Below are 26,419 nucleotides of genomic sequence, written 5' to 3' on the forward strand. Positions count from 1 at the left end.
AGCATGTTATTCTGCTGGGGACTCAGTGTTTTCACTTACCCTTTTCTGATTATCCCCCTCCCCCCTGAACCCCCTGAATCAAGCACCAGAAACCTTTGGGACTTGCATTTGATGTAGTACTAAAGAGGAGCTCGGTGTGTATGCATGGGAGAGGCAGCCTAGAGGCTCAGCACAGAGCCTTAATCTGAAAGTCTGGTTGTGTTCCACCATTGGTGATGTAACTTTTGCTTCCCAGACATTAGTTGTGTGTGTGTGTGTGTGTGTGTGTGTGTTAGCAAACTGGGAAAAGTAATAGGATTTCTTCCACAATTTGTAGGGCTTAAATGAAAGAGCACATATATAATACTTTAACTGCTACTTTCTCCCCCCTTTTTATTCTTGTATTCATTGCATACTTCCTCAACATCTCTGTGCCAGGCACCAGGGGTACATCATTGAATAGGAAGACAAAAATTTCCCTTCCTGATGAGCTTGCTTCCTAGTGGGGGAGAATTGCAGCCCTTCTTACTTAGTAGCATCATATAAGAAGCTATTGTACAGACACAGTTTAGGGAACAGTAGAACTCACTGTGTAATCAAGTAGTGGTGCCTCACTTTGTCTTGGGACTGACAATGCTTGAGGAAATGAGAGTTCTAATTATCTTCTCACACATCCCTACCTTATGGCTCTCACTTCATCAGGGCTCAAAGGAAGGACCTGCCAAGAGTTTCGCATGACAGCTTGCTGTGTTGGCACTTATTATGCAGATGCTAATGGAATAAATTCTTTGGCTTTTATACTTGGGAACAGATTTATCCTGTCTTCTTGAGATTTCATTCATAATCTTATTCACAAGTTCTTTTTAGCTTGTTGGAGAAGGCTGTAATTTTAGAAGCACTCACTGCTGAATCATAATGCTGATTAACAAAAGCAGTGTTAAGAATGATTTCATTTTAATTCTGATGGGTCTGAAGAAGACATTCACAACCTTACAGCTCTCTGGAACACCTTGACATTGCTCTAAGCAGTAAGGCCAATAATAGCTGAATCAAAATGGAGATTTTTTTTTTAAATTTGAGTTTTCCAGCTGAAATGGGAAAGGAAGCTGGAGATTATTTTTTTAAATGGCCTATAATGTATTGTTATTAACACTACTCTTTTCTCATTGTCATTACTGCTTTTCCCTCATTCACAGTTTTTTTGGAATGTGTTTGATCCTTTGCATATGGTATTTTCTCTTCCAAGAGTGCCATACCTCCTCCACCTCAGATGCTCTGACCCTTGGAGACTGGGAGACAAAAATGACACCTTCCTCCATTTTCCCAGCAGATTTATGGTGATCTCATTGCACTTGGCACATGCAAGATGCGTTGTTCAGACTGCTGTTCTTCACTAAGTATTTTGGGACCTGTGTTCATGACTAGATTCAAGGCATTAATGATCATCCTAATATCATGTGCCCTTTCATGACATCAGAAAAAAATCATGAGTTTTAGGTGTAAGTATTAGTTTCTGTCACAAAGCAGAGAACACGATGAGCACTCTGTTAACACCCTCTGTGTTTTATCCTGGCATGGTCATTCCACACACTTTACTTGTTTATTTATAAACTTAGTTACAACCCACAATATTGGTGATGTTGAGGTAACATATGAGTAACAGCAAGTATAGCTTAAGTTCTGGTTTTCGTTGTATCCCTAATGCCATTCCATATAAGAGGCACCATTATTTTATGTACCACTAAGAGAAAACATTGCCAACTAAACTCTGACACAGTACTAAGATACCATTAACTCTAAAATAAACTCTGAATGCATAATAGAATGCATTTTAGAGATTTTTAAGCTTGCAAAAATATTCATTTTTAAGCCAGTAGTAATGCTACACCTTTAAAAAAAGATGTTAAGAGTTCTTGCAAAGAACAAAATGAAGGCTTCATTTTCTGCTGGTTCTCCTTTGTTTCATTTGCTTTTTAGTAGGTAGAATCATGAGCAGTACAGTCTTATGGGCCAGACGTCTGCATGATGGAGGACTCCAGAGGATCTGGGACCGAAACAGATGATGTAATCCACTCTTGTGATACTAAAATCCTATGAATAAGCAAAGTAAGGGAATTGTAACTAGAGAACTGGTTAGCCACACTTTGCATTCATAGAAAGTATGAGCAAATGTCTTATTCTACCTGAAAAGCTTTGTTGTCTGTGTGTGTTCTCTGTCTTTATCATTTCCAGATGTGTTTGCGAGTCCCGGCGTGCAGGTGGGGACTTTGCGATCGTAAACACTTTTGATTATTAATTGGTCCTGGAAGTCTTTGATTATTTCATTGTGCCTCCTTGTGATGCAGTGACTGACCTTATGATGAATGTCATGGGAAAAAACAGAATTCAGTTTGTAGCTGGCTTAGAACTGGACATGAAATTCATCAGATGACACTGATGTTGAGCCTGTTGTGATTTGTTCTTGTGGGGGATCTAAGATTGTGTTTCCATTTGTACAGGGTATGGTGTCTTTAGGAGAAATTTTGTAAGATGTAGAAAATTTTAAAAGTCTAATTGGAATGAAATGTAGAGAACTCAGATAATGATGGTTCAGTTTGTGTGCATGGATCCATGTGTAGTTTTTTGTGCAACTGTTTTAGTGCCACAGGAAACATCACCATGAGTGACTTTTAGAATTCATATTAGAAACAGATCATTTTTAAAGTGTTTTTATGCCAGTTCCCAAGCTAAACTTTGAAGATAATAGGGATGAGTGCATATATATATATGAGTGTGTATATAACTATCTTACATACGTTGGCATTCAGGTGAGAGGCATTAGTGGGGAAAAACAGGGGATCTGGAGGAAAGGGGGATTAGCTGTTTTTCTTCAAGTTTTGAAAGTAGGCCTTGCCATAGGCAGTAAACTGTATTCGGTGAATATTTGCTTTGTTCCAGATACCATAAAGCTTTCTATGTGACTCAGAAATGAGCACATGTACTTGGCTTCATAACACTGAGGCTAGTTATAGAATGTTTTCGGTCATGATTGCTTGCTTTGCCCATTTGCTGAGAAATACTTCTTCACTTAGTCTTTAGACAGTGTTCACAGTTTTGGAATTATCTTAAAGTTTCATGACTGTATGCAAGTGTATATGTTCTGGTCTGACTGTGTCCCCAGAATTCACATGTTGGGAACTTGATCCCCTATGTGGTGTTGTTGGAAGGTAAGGACTTGGGGAAGCTCTGTAGGTCATGAAGACTCTGTCCCCATGCATGGATTAATGCCATTTAAAAATTGGCTTAGAGGAGTGGGTCCTCCCTCTTCTGCCATGTGAGGCAGACGTATGTTCAGCCCTGTTTTGCCTTTCTGTGTTCTACCATGTGAGGCTATCACCTGACACCAGAAGCCAGTGTGCTCCTCTTGGACTTCTCAGCCTCCAGAACTGTAACACAATCAACTTCTTTTCTCTATGGATTACCTAGACTATGGTATCCTACATAGCAATGCGAGTGGAGTATATATGTACTATATAAGAATATGCATGTACAGATATACACACACACAGTACATATATGTATATAGTTTCATACGTTTATTCTGGTGTTAATTTGAGTGTGTGGCAGGAGGCAGAGGATTGATATCTTTTCTTTTATATTTATTCATTTGAGAGGTAATGTTGTAGACACTGAGAGGCAGAGACAGAGAGAAAGGTCTTCCATATGCTGGTTCACTCCTCAAATGGCTGCAATGGCTGGAACTGGTCCTATCTGAAGCCAAGAGCTAGGAGCTTCTTCCGGGTCTCCCAAGCAGGTGTGGGGGCCCAAGCACTTAGGCCATCTTCTGCTTTCCCAGGCCATAGCAGAGAGCTGGATTGGAAGTGGAGCAGCCATGACTAGAACTAGCGCCCGTACGGGATGGATGCCAGCACTGCAGGCAGTGGCTTTTCCCACGATGCCACAGTGCCGGCCCTGGACTGATATCTTGATCTGCAGCTTTCTTCTCAGAGGGACGCTTCCTTGTTTTCTTTGAACTGCTATTTTGCTATACATGCAACTAGGTTCTCATACTTTCAATGCTGCAGTATTGATTTTATTTTTATTTACTTACTTGAGAGGCAGAGTTACACACACAGAAAGGTCTTCCACTGGCTGGTTCACTCCCCAAACAGCCACAACAACTGGAGCTGGGCCTATCTGAAGCCAGGAGCTAGGAGCTTCATCTGCGTCTCCCATGTGGGTGCAGGGACCCAAGCACTTGTGCCATCTTTTACTGCTTTCCAGGCCATTAGCAGGGAGCTGGATAGGAAGTGGAGCAGCTGGGACTCAAAGCGGCACCTACATGGGATGGTGCTGCCGAAGGCGGATGCTTAACCTACTATGCCACAGAACTGGCCCCAATATTGACTTTAAAAAGGCATTGTTCATACTGCTATAATTCTTTATTAGAAGTTTTATAAGTAAATACTAAATGAATCTATGTCTAACTGAATATGCAGCATTGTTTTCTTTTAATTATTACATGACTAGTGCTACTTCCTTTTCGTTCCCTGATAAAAGTATCTTGTAGTATCTACTGCAGCCTATTTGTTTTCTTTTTTCTGGACTGTTTTACTCTGCTTTTCTGGTTCCCGAGTTTCTCATCCTTACCTTCTTTTTAAATTTAAAAAAAATTTTGTTTTACTTTTTCCCCCATTTGCTTTTTTAAAAATCAACTCATACATATTTTTAAAAATATTTATTTTTATCTATTTGAGGGAGAGAGAGGTCTTCTGTTTTTTTATTTATTTATTTATTTTTATTTTTTTTTTTTTGACAGGCAGAGTGGACAGTGCGAGAGAGACAGAGAGAAAGGTCTTCCTTTTGCCGTTGGTTCACCCTCCAATGGCCGCCGCGCTGATCCAATGGAGGAGCCAGGTACTTCTCCTGGTCTTCCATGGGGTGCAGGGCCCAAGTACTCGGGCCATCCTCCACTGCACTCCCTGGCTACAGCAGAGAGCTGGCCTGGAAGAGGGGCAACCGGGACAGAATCCGGCGCCCCGACTGGGACTAGAACCTGGTGTGCCGGCGCCGCAAGGCGGAGGATTAGCCTAGTGAGCCGCGGCGCCGGCTGAGAGAGGTCTTCTATTTACTGGTTCACCCCTCAAATGCCCACAGGAAGACCAAAGTCAGGGGCTTGGAACTCAATCCAGGTTTCCATGTGGGTGGCAGGGATCCAACTATTTCAGCCATTGCTTCCTGCTTTCCAGGGTGTGTATTAGCAGGAAGCTGGAGTGGAAGTAGAGCAGGACTCACACCCAGCACTGTGATCTGAGATGCAGACATGCAAGTCAGCACCCTAATCACCATACCAGTGCCTGCTTCCTCCTCCCCACACCTCCCTTTAGGGAAGTGTAGACTTTAAACATTTATCAGGTACAAAGAGAAATACAGAAAAAGTTAATAATTTCCCTCTTTCCTTTTTATTTTCATTTTCCTATGGTATGGTTTGAAGATGTTACATCTTTTTCTATGTTCATTTCTAGTAACTACTGATAAAGAAAGATGTTCTATGTGAGCGATGTATAAAAATATTAATAGAATTGGGAATTAAGACATGACTAAATTCTTAAATGTAAGTCCATTTTATAAAAATCTTACCCTAAGCTTAGAAGAACAAGTGTTTTCTGAGATCTCTACACCATTTCCATGGAGGATAAAAAACCCTACATCTCATTTTCTGGAGCAGAGTGAATTACAACTCCTTTGGCTCTAGGGAATTTACTGCTGTAAGTCACTTTCTCTAGTCTCTTAAAACTTTAAAATCTATTCAATCTAATCAGCATAAATTATAGTTTTTGGGAAGGAAAGAACACTACATAGTGGACTACAAATTGCTTTTAATTTTTACTTTGTTGTTGAAGGGCTGTTGGCCAGCAGCTTCTTACGGGCGGGGCACATTGCCAGGCAGGATTTCTTTTCTTTTCCGTCAATAGAAACTCTTTTCTGTTTATTTTTGAAATTAGTTAATTTATTTGAGAAGTAGAGGGATTATGAGATAAAGGGGGTGGGGGCGGGGAGGGAGATTCTGTCTGCTATTTTACTCTACAAAGCCCACAATGGTGCCAAACCTGGGAGCCAGGAATGCAGTCCAAGGGGTGTGTGTGTGTGTGTGTGTGTGTATGTGTGTGTGTGTGTGTCTATCTGGGTATTTTTCCCCTAATTTTTCACAAGGTACCAAATCTAAGATACAAGAATAAGTAGTGCAGAGTAATACTGTCTTTTACTTTTGTGCTCCTGACTAGTTTTCTCCTTGATAGATATTGACATATGTTACAATATATGTATTTATTTTTAAATTTTGGCACATATGATATTGTAACATACACATTATTTATACTTCCCTTTATCACTTATTTTTATCTTGAGGAATGTTCCATGTTGCCTAATATATAGCTATTTCACTTTTGGGATATAACACAATCCTATCTATGGACTTTTCATTTCTGGCCACACTTTTTCTGTTAAAAAAAGAAAACAAAATCAAAATCTTGGAATATCGTTGATTAGCACCATGTTTTATGTATATATTATTTTTATGAAAAATAAGTCAAAACCTGACCTCTTCTGGACTGTGCCTGAACCTGGAACTGAAGTGCTGTATGCCACAGTGCTTACCTATGTCATCCATTGATGTCACCAGCTCTCGTTACTGATAGCAGAAGTTCTGTTAATTTCTCTAAGAGCTCATGGTACCCATGAGATAAAAAATAATTCACTGCTTTGGGTTTAGTAAGATTTCCTCCAGTATGGGTTTGATTCAATATAGTGAACTATATCTGTGTATTCACATCTATTCATGATACACAGTTCTTTTAAATTTAAATCTATACATTTCCTTTTCAAAAAATTGAACAGAAATACTTTGATCACATGGTTGTGTGTTGTGAAATCCAAGTCAATTAAAGAAGGCAGTAGAAAGTACTAAGTCAACACTGGAAACTCAAAATATCATCATTTGTTTTCTCCTCGCAAACTATAGCTCTCAGAAAACATTAGTCTATTGTTTAAATATGTTCTATTTAACTCCATTTGCACTAATTTTGATTATAGATGTTGGTATGACTCTTGAGTCAAAGTGCTTTATGAGGAACATAAAGTGAAAATAAGTGGTCTCCAAATTAGTCTTATTAATTCTTGGTATTGTTACATGTGAAACCCACAAAGCTTTGAAGTCCACCCACCTCCAAAACATTTTTTACTTCATCTCATCAAACTTAAGTAGAAGGCCTAGAAAGAGATTAAAAGGAACTATTTACTGCCACGTTGAACTTTTCTTTCTATTACTGGCTATCAAGGGATTCTGTGCTTTTTGATGTGGTTAGCTATGTGTTAAGATTGCAGGAGTAGACTCTGGATAAAAGTTAGGCTCCCTGTTTGTTTTGGAAGCACGTTCCAAACTTATATGGATTCTGCCTTCAGGAGATGTTTTGAACTGACTTTTCAAGTGTGAAGACTATTGTGGGCCCAGCTGTCAACACGTCAAAACTGATGTGATGTACTATAATTTTTTAGTACTTTATGATGAACCCTTAGGGTTATGGCATTACAACTACAGTTTGCTAGGCAGTGATTGATTTTCTTGATTGACAGGAAACATAGTTTATTGTGGCCCAGGTCATCAGGGCAAGGGACAGTTGATGGAGCAGCTTTGAACTCTGTCAGCAACTCCTGAAGTGTCAGTGTGCCAGATAAAGAACTCAGCTTCATTCATTTGGGTTATAGTGAGAATGTGTTTATTGGGAACAGGAATATGGCTAACCTTTGCAGGGGTAAAAAATAGAAAACATTTCATATAGCTTTCTACTTTTATGTCAAGAAATACTCAAGACTTTGCCAGACTGAACTCTTACCTCCTCCTATTTCCAACACAATAGAAGCATATTAGTTGTAAAATAAAATGTGCTTTTTTTCTCAATTAACATGCATTTTCTAGTATGTATGGATTCTTGTGAGAATTTTTTAGTGCATTTTGTTTATAATGTCACAGATTTTATATGTGTTTATTAAAGTTGGGCAGCCCCATTACATTTGCATCGTGGTAGGCCGTGCTCTTAGATGGAAGTTGATTTAAACCATTTCCAATCTGTTTACACTTTCAAACTGAAAGGCTGGATGACAATAACTAGATATATGGCCAAGTTTGTAGTACTCAAAGTATATTACATGGATTTCCCTCATCCCTAAATAGGTACTAAATGTAAACATCTATTTAGCTTGAGAAGACTTAATCTATTCTCAAAGAAAGTATTTTCAAACTCTCTAAATACATAGTTGCACTTCTGTGGATCATTTCCACTTTCAATAGATATTTCTTGAGCTATAATGATCAGAACCCATTTAGCTGTCTGAAGGCAAGATGATTGGTTGTTGTTGCTGATGTTTCTAGTATCCTTCCTGGAACATTCTGAGTAATATTCAATTACGTGTAATACTCAGGGCTTCAGGACCTCGAATGGGCCATTGGATTTTAGGAGGGAATGATTCATTCCATGAGGAATTGTACTGGGCAAGCAATGAAGGGAAGGAATTTCAACAAATGAGAGGGAGTCCTTGATTATTAGATAAAGTAGCCAGACTCAATTTATTGTAAATGGACATAAAGTCAATATTGAAAGAGCTCTTTAGCAGATATTTATTGAGTACTTACCATGTATGTGGCACTGTTGTAGGTAATAGATCCAGGAGCTTATGTTGTAGTGTCTGACATTAGAAAAAGAATGAATGAAAAACTGATGATACATCTATTAGGAAAAAAGAACAAGTCAAGTTAAATTGAGTGATAGCAAGGATTGGAGGTGTTACTCTCTTACATAAATTGGTGAAGCAAGTTCTACAGGAACTACTATTTGAGGAGAGACCTGCAGGATTTGTTTGAAAGAGAAATTGAGGCACTGGATGAATATGTGACTATCCACAGTACAGTGAGGAAGGTAGAATTGTGTTTGTTGTATTTGAGGCATGTTAAGGAAGCCAGTTTGTCTGTAGCATGTAGCATGGGAAGACACAGAGTCTGGGAAGGAAGGTGAGAGCTGATAAAGCAAAGAAAATAAGAGAAGACAGATCTTTAAGGCCTTGCTGAAGATATGTTAAGAATGTTAGTTTTATTGTGAAAGGAAGCTCTTGGAGATTTCTGAACAGAGACATGAGTTGCTGTGACCATATTTTATCAAGATACATCTGGCTGCTGTGTGGAGAGCGGAGTCTATGGGAGGCTAGAGCAGAAGCAGGGAGGCCGATTCATTGACGGTATTATAAAATCTAGAGATGAAAAAGGTCCATATGGAATAGGGTATTTGTGTTGAGGTGGCACTTGGCTGGGCAATACTAGATAGAGCAGATTTGGGTGCTAAGAGGGCAGTGAAGAGTGAGCATCAAGAGACTGAGAAGGAGTGGTCATTCACATGGTAGAATAACCTATAGAGAATGTTTTCCAAAAAGTCAAGGGGAGACCATCATTCAGGAAGGAAGCACGAAGGAGTGATCTACTCTGTCTTGCTGCTGAGATGTGTTGAACAAGTGGGAACTGAGAATTAGCCTTGAATTTTATAACAGGAGGTCACTGGTGATCCTGACGCATGTTATTTCCAGGATGTGGTAGGAGGAACACCTCATTAAAGTGATTTTTGCCGAAGAATGATACAGAGATATGGGGTGGAAGCTGAAGATATTGTAGGGTAGAATGATCAAGTATTTTATGATCCAAACCAGTAATGTTTATGCATGGAAGGGGACATAATTTATTATTGTTCTGCTACAACTGGGATATACCAAATAGTCACTCTTAGAGGAGGGCAGGAAAGTGCTTGTTTATTTTCATTCTTTGTTTACTTTTTCTGAAGCAATTTCGTACATATGAATTATAATTCTTCTTAGTCTGCTGGTAATTCAATTATTTTAATAGAGTTTTTGTGTGGAATATTTGTTCAGAGCTTTTTAATAGTTCTGCTTTGTCATCATGTACTTTATTTCCTCAAAGAACAAATTGACTTGACAGTTTTGATTTCCCTGTGCACACTTTAAAAAAATCTTGTGCTTAAATATAGAAGTTTGTGTAATATCAATATGAAACTCAGTACCCTAGAGTTTTTATTGTCTAATTGAAATATTTTTTAGGAATGAGAGATTCATAATAATAGTCTTTGGTTCTTTGACAAAATAGCTGTTATATATAATGACTGGCATGTGTTTGGGCTAATACTGATTTTCTGTGAATTCCAGTAATTTTTTTTTCAGATAGAGTGCTTAAGTCCTTGATAATTTGCCAATGCATTTTTACTTTTTCTATTGCAAATTGTGTTTTTTAATATATTGTATTTATAGTACTAGTTTTTATTTTTTAAAATCTCATAGCATGTAAGTTTTTGATAAGGCAACCCATTTATGTTTACTTATCAGCCTTTACAAGTACTTGTTTAATGTGTGCTGTTTGTATATAAATTTTTCAGAGAACATTCATTTAAACAGGTGAGGTAAAGAAAAAAAAAAAAAACAAACCAGGAGCCAATGTTGTGCTATAGCAGGTAAAGCCATCACCTGCGACTCTGGTATCCCGTATAGGTACCAGTTCGAGTCCTGGGTGCTCCAATTCTGATCCAGCTCCCTGCTAATGACCTGGGAAAAGTAGCGGAAGATGGCCCAAGTGTTTGGGGGCCCTGCACCCAAGTGGAAGACCTGGAAGAAGCTCCTGGCTCCTGTTCAGATAAGCCTAGTCCCAACCATTGTGGCCAAGTCCCAACCATTGCGGCCAATTGGGGAATGAACCAGCAGATGGAGCATCTCTCTCTCCCTCCCTCCCTCTCTATGTATCTCTGACTTTCTAATAAATAAATCTTTCTTAAGAAGATAAAAAGCATTTTTAGAGTAATGTTACTGTGTATGAAGGCTTTATACTATCACCAGCTAGTATCTCTAAGCACCAGGGCAGTGGCTCTTGACTTTGTTTACCCGTCTCGCCTATGGTGCTTTTAAAATCATGACGTACAGTTTCTACTGCAAGATTGTTGACTCACAATCACTACTGCATGAAACTGGCTTTTTTTTTTTAAGTTGTGATTCTGATATATGGAGGGGTGAAATCTATTGTCCTCTATATTAGGGTAAATTTATCATTTGTGATAATTGATGTAAATTCAAGGTCCGTATAGTTTTAAAAATAGCACTCTGGCCTCAGAATCAGCCCTAAAGGCATTCGGATCTGGCTGAAAAGCCCATGAGAGTATTTCAGGCATGGAAAGCCAAGACACTCTGGCAAAAGATCTCTGCGAGTGAGATCCCAGTGGAAAGAACAGGTCTTCAAAGAAGGAGGTACCTTTCTCTGAAGGGAGGAGAGAACCTCCACTTTGACTATGACCTTGTCTAAACAAGATAAGAATCGGAGAACTCAGAGGGCTTCCATAGCCTTGGAAACTCATGACTGGAGCATAGGGAGATTACTGATGCCATAAACAGGAGTGTCAATTGGTAAAGTCAACAACAGGAGTCACTGTGCACTTACTCCTCATGTAGGATCTCTGTCCTTAATGTGCTGTACATTGAGATTTAATGCTATAACGAGTACTCAAACAATATATTTCACTTTGTGTTTCTATGGGGGTGCAAACTGTTGAAATCTTTACTTAATGTATACTAAACTGATCCTCTGTAAAAAAAAAAAAAAAAAAAAAAAGAAATTATCAATTCCCAACTTGACTCTCACTGGGATTAAACATGACAATAGGTCTGATCTGATTTCATCATCATTTAAAAAAAATCATCTGAGCCGGCGCCGTGGCTCAATAGGCTAATCCTCCACCTTGCGGCGCCGGCACACCGGGTTCTAGTCCCGGTCGGGGCACCGGATTCTGTCCCGGTAGCCCCTCTTCCAGGCCAGCTCTCTGCTATGGCCAGGGAGTGCAGTGGAGGATGGCCCAGGTGCTTGGGCCCTGCACCCCATGGGAGACCAGGAAAAGCACCTGGCTCCTGGCTCCTGCCAGGATCAGCGCGGTGCGCCGGCTGCAGCGGCGGCCATTGGAGGGTGAACCAACGGCAAAGGTAGACCTTTCTCTCTCTGTCTCTCTCTCACTGTCCACTCTGCCTGTCAAAAAAAAAAAAAAAAATCATCTATTATTTTTCACTTTATGTTTCTGTGTGGGAGCAAACTGTTGAAATCCTTACTTAATGTATACTAAGCTGATCTTCTGTATATTAAGATAATCGAAAATGAATCTTGATGTGAATGGAAGTGGAGAGGGAGTGGGAAAGGGGAGGGTTGTGGGTGGGAGGGACGGTATGGGGGGGAAGCCATTGTAATCCATAAATCGTACTTTGGAAATTTATATTCATTAAATAAAAGTTAAAAAAAAGAAATAAATCTTTTAAAAAATAAAAAAATATATTTATTTATTTATATGAAAGGCAGAATTAGAGAGAGAGAGAGATCTTCCTTCTGCTGGTTCACTCCCCAAATGGCCTCAACAGCTGGGACTGGGCCAATCCAAAGCCAGAAGCTTCTTCCAGGTCTCCCACATGGGTGCAGCAACCAAGCACTTGTGCCATCCTCCACTGCTTTCCCAGGCACGTTAGCAGGAAGCTGGATTGGAAGTGGAGCAGCCAGGACTCAAACCAGTACCCATATGGGATGCTGGCATCGCAGGTGGCAGCTTAACTTGCTACACACAACAGCAGCCCCAAAGTTCCTATTATTTTATAATCCTCTCTCATTTCTCCTCTCTCTCACTGTATTCCTTTGTTGTTCTGCTTGGTAGTTGTCAGAGCTGCTTAGATTCCTTTTTGGAGCATTTTAAAAGCTAGTTCTCAGAGGTAGAAGTGACCAATTCTGCCATTTACTTAGATGATTATGCTTTTGCAGGATTAGTATTACCTTCAGTGTGTATTGAAGAATATTTTTATGCTACTTCCTAATTTCATGAAGATTATTTTATGTAAAAGTATATTATCTATAATTTTACTTTGTAGCATTTTATATTTATATGTTTTTACTTTATTGAACACAAATAAACTGCAAGGTATCCTACCATTGCTGCAGGAGAACTGGGCAAGCTTCCCAAGTACCTTTGTGAAGTGGAGCTTACACTTCCCCTTAGGGGATCTCACTCCTCAATAGCCGTGACCACCTACTTTAAGGACAAGGGAGGTCCTGGTTCCATCTGCATGGTAAAAATCATTAAGTATTAATTTCTTAACAAAGTCATGAGCCTCACACTGCTAAGTTGCATGGGTGTATTTTTGAGATCGTTAATTTAGAGATTCACTAGAGTCTACCTCTGAATGTAATTCAAATAGTTCTCATTCTCAGATATTTCAAATAAAAAGAAATTAGCTTTCTTGAGATTTACTGCCCTATCAAGAAAAACCTGAGAAATTTTGCCAAGAGGAGTCTAAGGGGATATGACAGCTAAATTTAATGTACCATCCTGGACGGGACCCTGGGACAGAAAAGAATGCCCTGCAAAAACTAAGGCATTCTGAACAAACCATAGAACTAACAATGAACTAATAAGGAAGGAGTATTGGTTCCTTATTTATAACAAATGTATCATACTCGTGTCAGATGTTAATATAGCAAAACCAGACATAGGGGTTGTATGACAACTCCCTGTGGTATCTTTTCAATTTTCCCATGAATCTAAAGCTATTCTTAATAAATAAAGTCTATGATTTTTTAAAGCCCTGAAGCAGAACAGAAAACCAAACTGAGAACTATTCCATGAAGAATTCATTCAGTGATTACTCTTCGGGGCAAAATTGTTTATTCTCATGACAGAAATCCAAAAATGTGTTTGAATTTCAGGAAAAAAGCAAAGAAAAAACCCACTGCACAAGCAGCAAAGACAACTGATGGCCTAGGGACTTGTCCTGCCGTTCATGTGGGAGATCAGGATGCAGTCCTTGCTCTTGGCTTTGGCCTGCTGTCTCACCAGCTGTTTTGGGCATTTGGGGGAGTGAACCAGCAGATGGACGATCTCTCTCGCCCTGTCTTCCGTCTGTCTTTCTGTCGCACTGCCTCTCAAATAAATACTTAGAAAACAATTCTATTTCTTCTTTGGAAACGATAATTGTACCAGAAGCTATACTTATATTAAAACTGGCAGGCATGTGACACAGCAGTTAAGTCACTGTGTGGGACACCCACATCCATGTCAGAGTGCCTGGGATCCAGTTCCATCCCTGCTTCCCATAGGCTTCCTGCTAATGCATGTGGGCGGTAACAGATTCTAGTCCAAGGACTTGGGTGCCTACTACCCACATGGGACCCCCTCTGGTCAGATTGCTCTTTGAATCATGAATATTGAGTTCACATATCAAAGGGTCAGTAAGAGAAAACAATTTCTTTCATTTGTTTAAACAAACATGCAATATTGTTGAATGCCTTCTTTGGCAGATTGTATCTCGTCAAAGAGAAAAGGACCGTTGGTTTATCAGAATTATTAGCTCTTGCCATTAACATCTTGCTGAGTACTTACAGTGCCAGGCTCTGCACCTGTTACACTGATGCCTCATCCAGGTTGAAAGAATGGAGTAGGCAATGTTTTCCTTCCTTTATGTTGATCATTGCTCACTCTCTATATTAAAATCATCCTCCATTTCTGTGTCTTTACGTTAACCCAGCCTGGATCATGATCACTATACTTACTAAAATTGGGTTTCTTCCTAGAGAATATGGAAACTCAAAGTAACCGTGGCTTAAACATAGAAATACATGGAATTTTTGTTGTTTATTTTTGTATCCTTAGCACCCAGTTCATGGTTTGCCATGTGTTGTTTGAAATAGCACTGTTTAGCTTTGCTGCCCCCTGCTGGTTTTAGTCTGTGAAACAAGATGCCGGTGGGTTTTTAGAACTGAGACCAAACCCTTGTAATGTGAAGGCAGTACCCTGCCTCTCATCCTTCTCCTTTAATTCAAAGTGTCCTTTAGGGTTAGCCACTTATCAAAAAGAATTCACTGAATCAAGAGAGTGGTACAGTTGGCCCAGCAAGGTGAACTTGAAAAGTCATTTGGGTCTCTGATAGATAAAACCCTGTGGTTTTTTTTTTTGTTTTTGTTTTTGTTTTTTTTTAAGTGGAATTTTTTGTTGTTGTTGTAAGGGGAATTCCAGGACTAGGGCAGAATTAAACCAACACCTGCATGTAACCACCTAGACTTACTGATGCCCACCTGTCCACTGTAAAAATTCCCTAAAGAGCACAGTATTTGACCAATCAGGAACTTGGACATGAACTAAACATACATGTCTCAGCCCCTATTTCATTCTTTAAGAACCCCTCTCAGTGCCTCCTCCCCTTCAGCATTATCTCCCTGGAAAGCCTAGAAATTAAACAATAGCAGTCCAGCTCCTTGCTCTGCACTTGGCAAATAAATACCTACGTTCTTCTGCCACCTCAATATCACTGATTGGCTTTCTGCACATTGAGTGAGCAGACTCAGGTTTGGGGGTTCTTTGGCAGCACCTCCAACTAGTTGTGGGGTTGGAGGTTGTTCTCCAACAGAACTAGTGTTTACATGGTGATAACAAAGCAAGTGCATCTTGGCAAAGAGAAAAGCACCATTGGTTTGTCCAAATTAATAGCTCCTTGCCATTAACATCTTGCTGAGTACTTACCATGCCAGGCTCTGCACCTGTTACGCTGATGCCCCATCCAGGTCTTACAGCATAGTCTGAATCACCTCTGTCAGAATACATTGTGGATTCCTGTACCTTATAGCCAGAAAAGTGATACGGCAGGTCCCGGATTGGGCCCAGAAATTTTCCTGCCCCACAGACTTCCCTCAGTGACTTGAGAGCTGCTGGAAAGAAGGGAAAGGAGAAAAGGAAGACAGGGAAGGAGAGGAAGACTGGTTTGCAGTTTCACTACCTTTCCGGAAGCTCTCAAACAGGGGTGGCAGGGGCTGAATTTCCATCCCTGATTTTTTACACACACTTGGGCCTGTTGCTTCCAGGAGAGCGTCCCGGAACTAAGAGCAAGAGCACAAAAAGGCTTTCAACTTTTTTTTTTTTTTTTTTTTTTTTTTTGGTCACATGAAGTCTGGAGTCAGGCAGTCAAGTGCTGGAATGGAGGACTTGTGAGGCCCTTAGCAGCGTGGGTGCCTTTGGTCTTCGAATCCAAGGTGGTGCCGGGTTGTCATTCAGTGAGTCCCTGAGTCCTTGTCCCAGTGCTAGGATGGAAAGAGGCAAGCAGCAGAAGTAAAAGCTCCTTCCACTTCGAGGAGACCTATTGGAAGTGTTGTAGAAAGGGTCTAGGCATGTCCCCTTGTTCAGTACTTAGTCTTGTGACTTCATTTTGCTGAAACAGTATCTTGGGTAGATAGTTTTTTTATATTTTAAAATTTAGGCAGAAATGTGTTTAATAAAACAAAAAACAGAAAGCAAACAAATGAAGAAAAAAACTCAAGGGTTTGTTACTAAGCAAGAGGTATCAGGAGCTCCTAATTGGTCTCTGCCACTATCTTAATTCATCCTAAATCCTCCAAGATAAACCTCCGGGATTCCCTTACTCTTGCACAAGTGATTTTGCCAGTGTTCAAAACCAGCTATCATCGCCATCCTGTTGGTTTACTCCTTGCTCTATTCTCCGGAACTGGTGGGGGGAGAGAGCTAAAGTTATAAACATAGCCAATGTCATATACTTGTCAGTTACCCAGTTGGATTCCTACTGTTACAATTGCAGATAAAAATTTTCATGTTCCATTTTAATTCTATATTCTACCCTCTCTGTCTTTACGTTCTTAAAACAATTAATTAGCTGTACGCCCCTCAGTTTTGTGTGTCTCTGCGATGTCTTCATGTGCTTAAACTACGGACCTCTTGTCATCAGTAGGCTGGGAGCGTTTCTCTGGTTTGCTGCTGTGGGACAGTTTCTGGACTTGAGGGGTTTGTGCTCTGTAAATATTGAAGAGAGAAAATGGCTGATTTCTCTTTTTCTCTTCTATTGAGAACATAAGACTGCAAGTATATTTTCATGTTTTAAGAAGCATTTATCTTCCCTTCTCTTTCCTAGCTTATGGTCTCTTTACTGTCTTGTCTCTTTGAAATTTCAGATTATCTTTGAGATGTTCGCTTCCCCTCCATTGGCCTCTTCTCCTTGTTTAGTCTCCTTGATTCCTTTATGGCATGCTGTGTTACTGACAGTACATTCTTGGAAATGCCTCTTGGTTCTTTTATCTCTGACTTTCCGTCAGCGTTTCCTTTGTTGACCTTTTCTGCTGTACAGTGCTGAGCAAACCCAGTGGTTTTTGCCTTCATCCCTGTGCTCTCCTCTTCTGCCCTTTCTTTGCAGTATCTTAGCAGACAGCTCTTTTATATTCAGCGCTTGTCTCTACATGGATGATTTCCAAACATGCATAGATTCCTATTATTCCTCATTCAGGCAATCCTGTTAAATACTTCTGGAGTGCCTCAACTTAGATTCCTGTGTCATCTTAAACATTATGTATACAACCTATAATGGGTTCATGTCATCAGAGCATTGCTTCTTAAACTTTTCATCCTGGTAACCTTCATGGCTGAGGATAACAGCTTCTTATGGGCTTATTCTTTTGCCTGGCATTGAGCTTTCCTTTTTTTTTTTTTTTTTCCCAACTTGTTTTTCTTCCTAAGATTAGGTTAAAAGAGTACATTCCACAAAGCTTACTAGGGATGACACCAGACCTTATGACTTCCTAGCCATTGAACTGTTGCTGTCCTCTTTTATCTCTTCATCTAATAGTTCCCACATACCTGTATTGTATTATTGGATACATGGTCTTTGTTACTAAAGACCATCTCAGGCCTCTGCCTGAGGCGCCGGTACTCTGGGTTCTAGTCCAGATTGGGGCACTGGATTCTGTCCCGGGGTTGCTCCTCTTCCAGTTCAGCTCTCTGCTGTGGCCCGGGAGTGCAGTGGAGGATGGCCCAGGTGCTTGAGCCCTGCACCCGCCTGGGAGACCAGGAGAAACACCTGGCTTCTGGCTTCGGATCAGCACAGCGCATCAGCCATAGCAGCCATTTGGGGGGTGAACCAATGGAAGGAAGACCTTTCTCTCTGTCTCTCTCTCTCAGTCTAACTCTGCCTGTCAAAAAAAAAAAAAAAAAGTAATGGCCCATCTCACTTATATTCTGTAATTTTACTTCTTTTTGTAGTCTCAATGCCTGATATATAATTGACACTTCATAGTGTTCACTGTGGATAATGGCAAACTATTTTCGTTTCCTTATCTTGATCCATTTCTAACAGCAACATTGCTCAAAAAATAATTTTTCTGATCACCAAATGTTTCTTTTCATAAATCAAATGAGAGTGCTCAGTCCAACCTGAAAGACAGAAGAGTTTTTTTCAGGTTGTTTACATTTTGCTTTGTACCTTTTAAAGTACATTGGAAAATGCATGGTGTGGTTGTGGGAAAAGTAATTTTCTCCATCTTCTTAGTCTTCAGAGTGTCCTCTAAAAACTTGAAATAAGAGAGTCATGAAAAAAACTAATAGGATTTTGTGAAAAGATAGGTTTTGCATAAGAAAGTTCAAGGTAGGCCAGGAGTGAAGGGAAATAAAGAAAGAATATGGATAACGAAAAATGAATATGAAAATACAGATCCACACCACTTGGTAAATGATGAGGTAGAAGGTTAGTTGTATCGAAGTGGTGGATATAAGGGTGAAAATTTCTGCTCCTTACCCTCTACAAAAGAAGTTTGCTCCATTGCTTTTTTTAAGACATTATTTTTAAAAAATTTTTTGAAAGGTAGGGAGATAGAGAAATCTTCTGTCTACTTGTTCACTCCTCAAATGCCTACAATAGCTGGGACTTGGCAGGGCAAAGCTAGGAACTCAGATCTCAGTCTGGGCCTCCCCTAGGGGTGGCAAGGACCCAAATGCCTAAGCCATCATTATATTTCCAGGTTATACATAAGGAGCTGGAATAAAGAGTGGACTCTGGACTTGAACCCAGGCACATCAATATGGGATGTAGGCATCTCAAGCAAAGTCTAACTGCTGTGCCAAATGTCTGCCCCCTTCCTTTCCTTTGTTCAAAAATGTGTATGTATTTATTTATTTGAGAGGCAGAGAAGAAGGAGGGAGTGTGGGGGCTGCATTCCCCTGTACTAGCTTACTCTCCAAATGCCTGCAATAACTAAGGATGAGCTGAGAACTTATCAGGGTCTCCCAGGTGGCTGGCAGGGACCCAAATACTTGATCATCACCTGGTGTCTTCTAGGGCATGCATCGACAAGAAGCTAAAATCAAGAGAGGAGCCAGGACTAGTATCTTAATCGCTATGCAAAATTCCCCTCCCTCCTCTATACACAGTTGTTTTATGATACATTATTAAAATAACTTTCTCAGCGATATAGGAGCATGACATATACTTAAGGCAGGTCTTACTAATATAGGATTTGTTTTAAAATTAAGGTATGAGAGATTAGCTATGCTTGAAATTTAGCTTTATTTTAGAAAACTGGACTAGTAGATTATTATTACAGACCGGAATAAGGGGAAACACAGATTCAGTTCACTTATTTACTTGGCTTTACCCTTTGAATTTTCTATAGGGAATTTGAAGTACTGCCTTGTGATTCTTAATCAGCCTCTGGACAGATATTTTCGTCAACTTTGGAACAAAGGTAATCTCAATTAGCATTTATATTTCTTTCTTTCTTACTCTATTTAGAGCTAATATGACTGTTAAGTACCTTGGAAATCTAACTGAATCACCATAAAGTGGAATTCATAATAAGGTGATTCAATCATCAAATTATCAGAAGGCTTTGCAATCGCTCTCTTACCCTGTTTGTGCAATGTGATTTCCACAGCCTGGACCCCTGAGGACAGAATACTAATTTCAGAATTTCTGTGTGGATATTAATTGTGAATACTCAACAAGCATTTGTTTTAGTATAAATATTTCTGCACCACTGATAGCAAAAACATGTTCATATGCTTCATTTGTCACAGCATCCTATAAGATGTCTGCAGGTTGACCAGATTTGCAAAATTAAGAACCATGTTGGGGCCGGCGCTGTGGCTCACTAGGCTAATCCTCCGCCTGTCGTGCCGGCATCCCATATGGGCGCTGGGTTTTAGTCCTGGTTGCTCCTCTTCTGGTCCAGCTCTTTGCTGTGGCCTGGTAAGGCAGTAGAGGATGGCCCAAGTGCTTGGGCCCTGCACCCGCGTGGGAGACCAGGAAGAAGCACCTGGCTCCTGGCTTCAGATCGGCGCAGCACGCCAGCCATTTGGGGGGTGAACCAATGGAAGGAAGACCTTTCTCTCTGTTTCTCTCTCTCTCTCACTAACTCTGTGAAATAAAAAAAAAAATTAAAAAAAAAAGAACCATGTAACCAGCACATCAAAAATCTCTTGAGATGTTGAAAGATATGATTAAAAATGAAATAGTTTCACAGAATTAATATTTCTATGAAATTTTATGTAGAAAACAGGCTTTATTAAGTATTTATTTACCTTTAAATTGTTTATTGGATGCATTCTAGTCTAGAAAATAATATTAAATATCCCTTACAGTTTTGAACTTATGCTTTCCTTCCATGAAATCTTGTGATTTTGTTTTCAGAGGAATATTTTTGCTGCATTATCAGTGTAAGTTTTAAGCCAAAGTAGACAGAAGGACTTGATTACTGAGAAATGAATGCATACCCTGTCATTATCTTGCTTCCCTCTTATCAGTACAGAACTCTTTAGTATCTCAACATAAAGGTTATGTGCCTTAGAATGCAGCCCTAATATTTTAATAAATTCAAATCTATAGGCAGGATGTTGTGACACTAGAGAGAATAAATCATCACAAATGTTTTTATGTAAAGAATTTTTCTTGTCTAATATGATTATAATGAAACTCTTGGTGTTTCAAATTTTGTTATCTTCAATTTAGCAAACTTAAAATTTCCCATTATAATCGTATTATTATTGCCCCTCAAGTTTGAAAATTATTGAACTTTTTATTTACTAGTAATTAAAATTTGTATGTATGGCTTAATGCCACAATGTCCTTTTTTCACTGAATTTCTGGTTTCTACTGCAGTGTTTGACACATTGCTGATAGTTATGAGAAATGAAAGCACAAATTTAATGTGGTTTATGTTGATAGTAAATAATACATAACATTATTAGGTGTATCTTTTTTATCTGACTTTATTGTATTGCATTTTTTGTATTGTTTGGAGCATATCTGAGTGACTGTTAGAGACATTATGATTTGATAAGATTGTCATTGATGTGAAATTTTGAAAACTGTATATTCAAAGCTACATTTAAAGAAATTTCTTATATTTTGTGTGGCTAAGGGTTCTGTTTTGCACATAGTGTGAAATGGTATATATTTTTGAGCTGCCTGAAGATTTTCTAAAGAGAAATTATATTCAAAAACAGCCTGACCTATACCAACTAACCTTTTGATTTGTATAAAATATCAAAACGTCATCAATCTGTACATGAGTTGGCTAAAAATATCCGAAGTATTAGGTCTACTGAAATGCTTCTTAATTCTCATTTCTTTAGTTTACTGAAATGTTTTTTTTTTAGTAGACTTCTAAAGTAATTTTTATCTTTTAATGTCCTTTAGTTGTTATAAGGAAAAGGTTGATAAATAACTAAAGACTAGGATTTTGTAATTCATAGGACAGGCTATACTGTTCTAAGTAAAGGCAACAAGATCGGGACCTTAGGACCCAAGTTGCTAATATTAGTCTAGGACAGGCCGAGCTAAAAGAATAGGGTGGCACTGAGAGTCTGGGAGTGGAAACAGTATCGTGGCTTGGAATACTAGCAAGTGATGGCCCAAGGCTGCTGTCCCTGTTCCCTTTTGGCCCATATGTCCAGCATTTTCTGTATCTTCTGTTCTGTGGCAGAACAGATTTGTGAGGACTGGAAATGAAGGGGTGAAGGCTGAGCATCAGAGACAGGGAGGTATAGATGTCACTTCATGGAGTGGGATACTTGCATACAGCTGATGGTTTGACTGTGTGCCTCGGACTTCTAGTAGGTACTAGTTTCCAAAGAGCTGTTTCGGCAGAGAGACTACTTTGAAGATTTATTTTTTCACTTCTTGCAATGCTTATATGAGTTCTGAAATGTAGTTTAAATGCCTAAGGAAGGGGTTCAAGGGAAATTAAAATTATTGAGGTTTTTAAATGAGTTTTTCCTTTAACCTCATGATGTTTTGATATTTTCTTGGCTACAAGTGTCGGGATGTATTCCTCCTTGTCCTAGCATTTTGTAGATTCAATTTGATTATACCTAGGTACATAATGTAGCTAGATAGATAAGTAGAAAGAGGGATGAATGGCTACTATGGCTAGTATCTCACTTTTCTGTGACTAACAGAGGTTACTGACATTCATGAATCAATATAGGTCTCAGATTTCTTTACCTCTCAAACTTTTTTTTGAACCTGACTTTCCATTCCAGTAAATGTGTTTCTCAGACTGATATATGTGAATATGTGATAATTAAAAAAAAATAGGGGTGTATGTTTGAAAGGAACTCTGTTTGTTGGTGGTTACTTATTCTCGATTGGAGTTACAGAGGCATTGGGCTAATCAACATTTTTAGTAGAGAGCACTGAGCTCCATAAAATTAAAAAATAGAAAAAAATCCTAATAAAACCCAGTTACCTGGAACAAGTTTATATAGATGGGTTGTATATCGGATTTCTAGTTCAACTTCTTTTTTTTTTTTTTTTAAGATTTATTTATTTGAAAGGTAGAGTTACAGAGAAGAGAGAGAGAGAGACAGAGAGAGAGAGAAAACTTTCATCTGCTGGTTTACTCCCTAAATGGCCGCAACAGTCGGAGCTGGGCCAGTCTGAAGTCAGGAGTCAGGGGCTTTGTCCAGGTCTTCCACACAAGTGCAGGGGCCCAAGTATTTGGGCTGTTTTCTACTGCTTTTCCAGGCCATAGCAGAGAGCTGGATTGGAAGAGGAGCATCCAGCATTTGAACTGGCACCCATATGGAATGTGGGCACTGCGCCACCCCAGTTGAGCTTCTTAGACATGTCCTCCATTTTAGAATGAGTTAAAAACCTTTCCCTGTCTATCCCACACAATCCACAGAATAGTGGTGGCCACGTTAATTAGATTATTAGTAGATGGTTAGATAGATTGATGACAGGCACTTAATTCAGCTTAAGGCTACTCTCCTCCAACAAGGAGTTATTTTGCTTTAATCAAGTTCCCTCTCTTCTGTTTCTTTCTGTCTTTTCTTCTGTTCTTAGATAGCCATCCTGAAGAGCACACCAGGGTCTAGGCAGTATACCCTGGTTCCATTCTGATAAGCCCGGCATCATAAAGTATTTGACAAATCTGGCTGGTCTTATAGATTAAGAGGAGGCACGATTAGCGTCTTAGAGTAAGATATTTGATTTTACAACATCAGTGTATTCCCTTCTGTTCTATTTGTAATTGACATTTCTTTAGTCCCTGCTGAGCAGTCTGTAGGCTGGAAGCTGGGGATGTAATTGTGGACTGCAATTGCAAGTTGAATTGAGGGTTGGAGGTGTACAGGTGTGATGAATACACGTTAGAGGCTGTGTTCCAGCCACAAGTTGTTAAAATTAACTTGCTCTATCCCTGCTTCTTAAGAGCTGGTATTATCAAAGTAACTGGCTAATTGACCCTGCTTTTTTCATATCCCTATGCTTTTCTTTTTCTTGTTTTTCAAACAAAGTAACTTACCTATAATAGTAGTGTTTAATGAAGCATGACTTGCTCCGCTAATTATATTGATACTGTGCTAGAGATTTGTTTTGCCAATAATTTGTTTCAAATGAAGTAGAAGCTAACATAAAACACCTGCTTCAGTAGTTTTGTTGTACGAAACCCTTTCCTTCATAAACTAGGCACCCAAATGCTATTACAAGCCTCTTTTCACCTGATTATTTGAAGTTAAATCCAGCCAACATTAGCGAACTTCAGATTATATAGTTTTCCTCTCGCCTGTTTTCTTTTTATTCCCATTTCCCCATTCAGTGATATCTCCTCATCTCATTTCTGGAGTCCTGCGTGTTCATTCTCCTTAAAATAGAGGATCTTTATGTGTACATTGGGTGAACTGATTTTTTGCTTTAATATGGTTGGCACCAATGTTGTTTTAATCATATTGTAACTATTTCTATGCATTATTTCTGTTAGAGAAATTTCAGAGGAAATGTGTCTTTTGATGTCCACCTTGAAGTTTTAGGATGACTGTGGAAGGGCCAATCTTGTCCCCTTTTTGCTTACAGTCTAAATGAACTTTATTATCTTATAAACATACAGGAAATATTTAGATATTACATTATCATTGGTTGTATTTCATTGAAAGAAATTATGAATGACTGACCCAAAAAACTGTATATAGGTGAAATGCTCATTTATGCATTCAATTATTGTTTATAACCATTGTCTATATACCCACTAAAATAGGGTGTTTTTGCTTTTTATTTGTTAAATTTATTATTTGGTGAATTATGAAGCTTTTTTACTGTAATGTAAACTTAAAATATATTATCTCAAAAACAAAACCAAAAAATACAAATAGAAGAGTAGAAGGAAGGAGGATGAGAGGCAGGGAGGAAGGGAATATCATTATTTTCTTGGACTTATATTTACAAATCATATTTAATCTATTAAACATTAATTAAAATAAAAGATTTAAAAGAGTGCTTCTTTTTAAATTTAGATTTTTTTATTAAGAGAACAAATTTCATGGATTTCATGGATACATAGGTCACCATACTTTCCTCCCTCCCTCAACCACCCTTCCTTCCTATTTTCCTTTCTTTTTTTTTCCTTCCCTTTAATATTTGCAATAACATATTTTCAATCTATAATCACAGGCTTAATGCACTGCTAACCATAATGATCAACAAGTAAAAAGTAGAAAAACCACTCTTCCATGGGAACATAGACAAGAGCTGTAAATAATCAAATCATAAAATGTCAGTTTCATTCTTATACTTTTTTTGTATTCTATATTAACACATCAGGGAAAACCTATTTGTCTTTTTAGGACTGTCTTATTTCACTACACATAATGGGCTCCAGTTGTATCTGTTTTGTTGTGAAAGACAGGATTTCATTCTGTTTTTATATCTGCGTAGTATTTGTATTGCCAAGATAGTTTTACCTCTGACCTCATTTCCACTGCCACTCCTTGTTATGTATTTAATAATTAATGTAATGGAACTGATATTTGTTATTATTTTCTGCCTCAAATAAGCTTGTACTTATTCATAGTGCAGATTCTACTCATTTCTAGGTCCAAATCAATGCCATGTCTTATGAAGGCTTTCTTTGCATCCCCAGACGTAGTTTTTTACAAATGTCACTTAATCTCATCTTGAGAATGAGTCTAGGTAATAGTGTTTTCTTCCTGGTTCCTGTGACAGTCGCTTGGGGCTAGCTGTCATAGGTCATCCTGGAAATGGCTGAGGGTTAATATCTGTCTTGGTGCATTGTAGGTCCTGGAAGTGCTTCTGCCCTGATGTGAACCAGTTTGCTGTAGCAAGTGCTTGTGTGTGACTCTAGACACACTCGCTTTTTGCCCCAGATTCCTCTCTGATCCTTGGACGAGGCACTTCTGCTAACGCTGATCTCTGCTGCTGCTTTGTTTCTGCCCTGTGACTCTCAGATATTTACCTGGCATTTCCTGGTGCAACCGATCAGAAGTGTTATTTTCATTACTTTCTTGTTCTTTCTTGCATAGCTCATGTGCAAGCAAGTCATCTCCTCCTTTTCCACTTCAAATCCCCCACACCTCTATGGTTTATTTCTTTGACAACTGAGATGCTAACAAATGTGTCATTGGAATGTATCACCTCTGTCCATTCATATATTATGGTGAGGTACCGCTTTTACTAATGGTTGGCTATATAATTACAATTAAGTGATACCCTTGTCTTCTGATGTTATTGTCCAAAGAGACTGTCATATATTGGATTCTTTTTGAAAAATAACTTTTTTGAAATCTTTAGATTAATTGTATTGTTTTGAATATAAAATCTTCAGTTCTTCCCCAAATTTCCATCTTTAATTATAGAAATATGTGTTCATTATAAAAAGTTAAAGCATAATAGTTAGAATGAAAAAAAATCAGTCCCCATTAACTATTACTCCTTCATTATCTCTTTTCTGCTTTTATTTTATATTTTTCATTGTTTCCCATGAAATGATTTTATATGCAATTTTTAATTCTTAGGGTAATAGAGGAAATACTGTTATTAAATAGGAAAATACCCCTAACATGGTGATTGCCAGACCACGAGGCTCTCTTTACAACAGTTAGTATAAACATTTTAAATGCCTGTTTTACATTATTTTTATGACATTTAGATTTGTGTCCAGTTGTGTCAGTTTTTAATGTAGCCAGAAAATGACTTCAAATTTGTATGGCAACTTATGTTTTTTAATATTTAATGTTTTATATATTTGCCAACATTTGCTCCATGTTTAACTTAT

General features: G+C 38.7%; 1 protein-coding gene across 5 annotated transcripts in view; it reads left to right on the plus strand.

Annotated features, from left to right (window-relative positions):
• The window catches only part of TPK1 (thiamin pyrophosphokinase 1), a 465,159-nt gene that overhangs the window by 61,378 nt on the left and 377,362 nt on the right, over positions 1-26,419 (plus strand). For 2 of the 5 annotated variants that reach the window (XM_051849810.2, XM_051849811.2), the window contains one exon: positions 19,523-19,594. The exons of 2 other annotated variants lie outside the window; for them this stretch is intronic. In XM_051849810.2, coding sequence (XP_051705770.1) covers positions 19,523-19,594 — 72 coding nt within the window. Of the gene's footprint in view, positions 1-4,777; positions 4,876-19,522; positions 19,595-26,419 lie in introns of all 5 variants that reach the window. One more of the 5 variants, XM_051849818.2, reaches the window with a different exon arrangement.

This window comes from Oryctolagus cuniculus, chromosome 3, assembly GCF_964237555.1.
Source record: "Oryctolagus cuniculus chromosome 3, mOryCun1.1, whole genome shotgun sequence".
Taxonomy (NCBI): Eukaryota; Metazoa; Chordata; class Mammalia; order Lagomorpha; family Leporidae; genus Oryctolagus; species Oryctolagus cuniculus.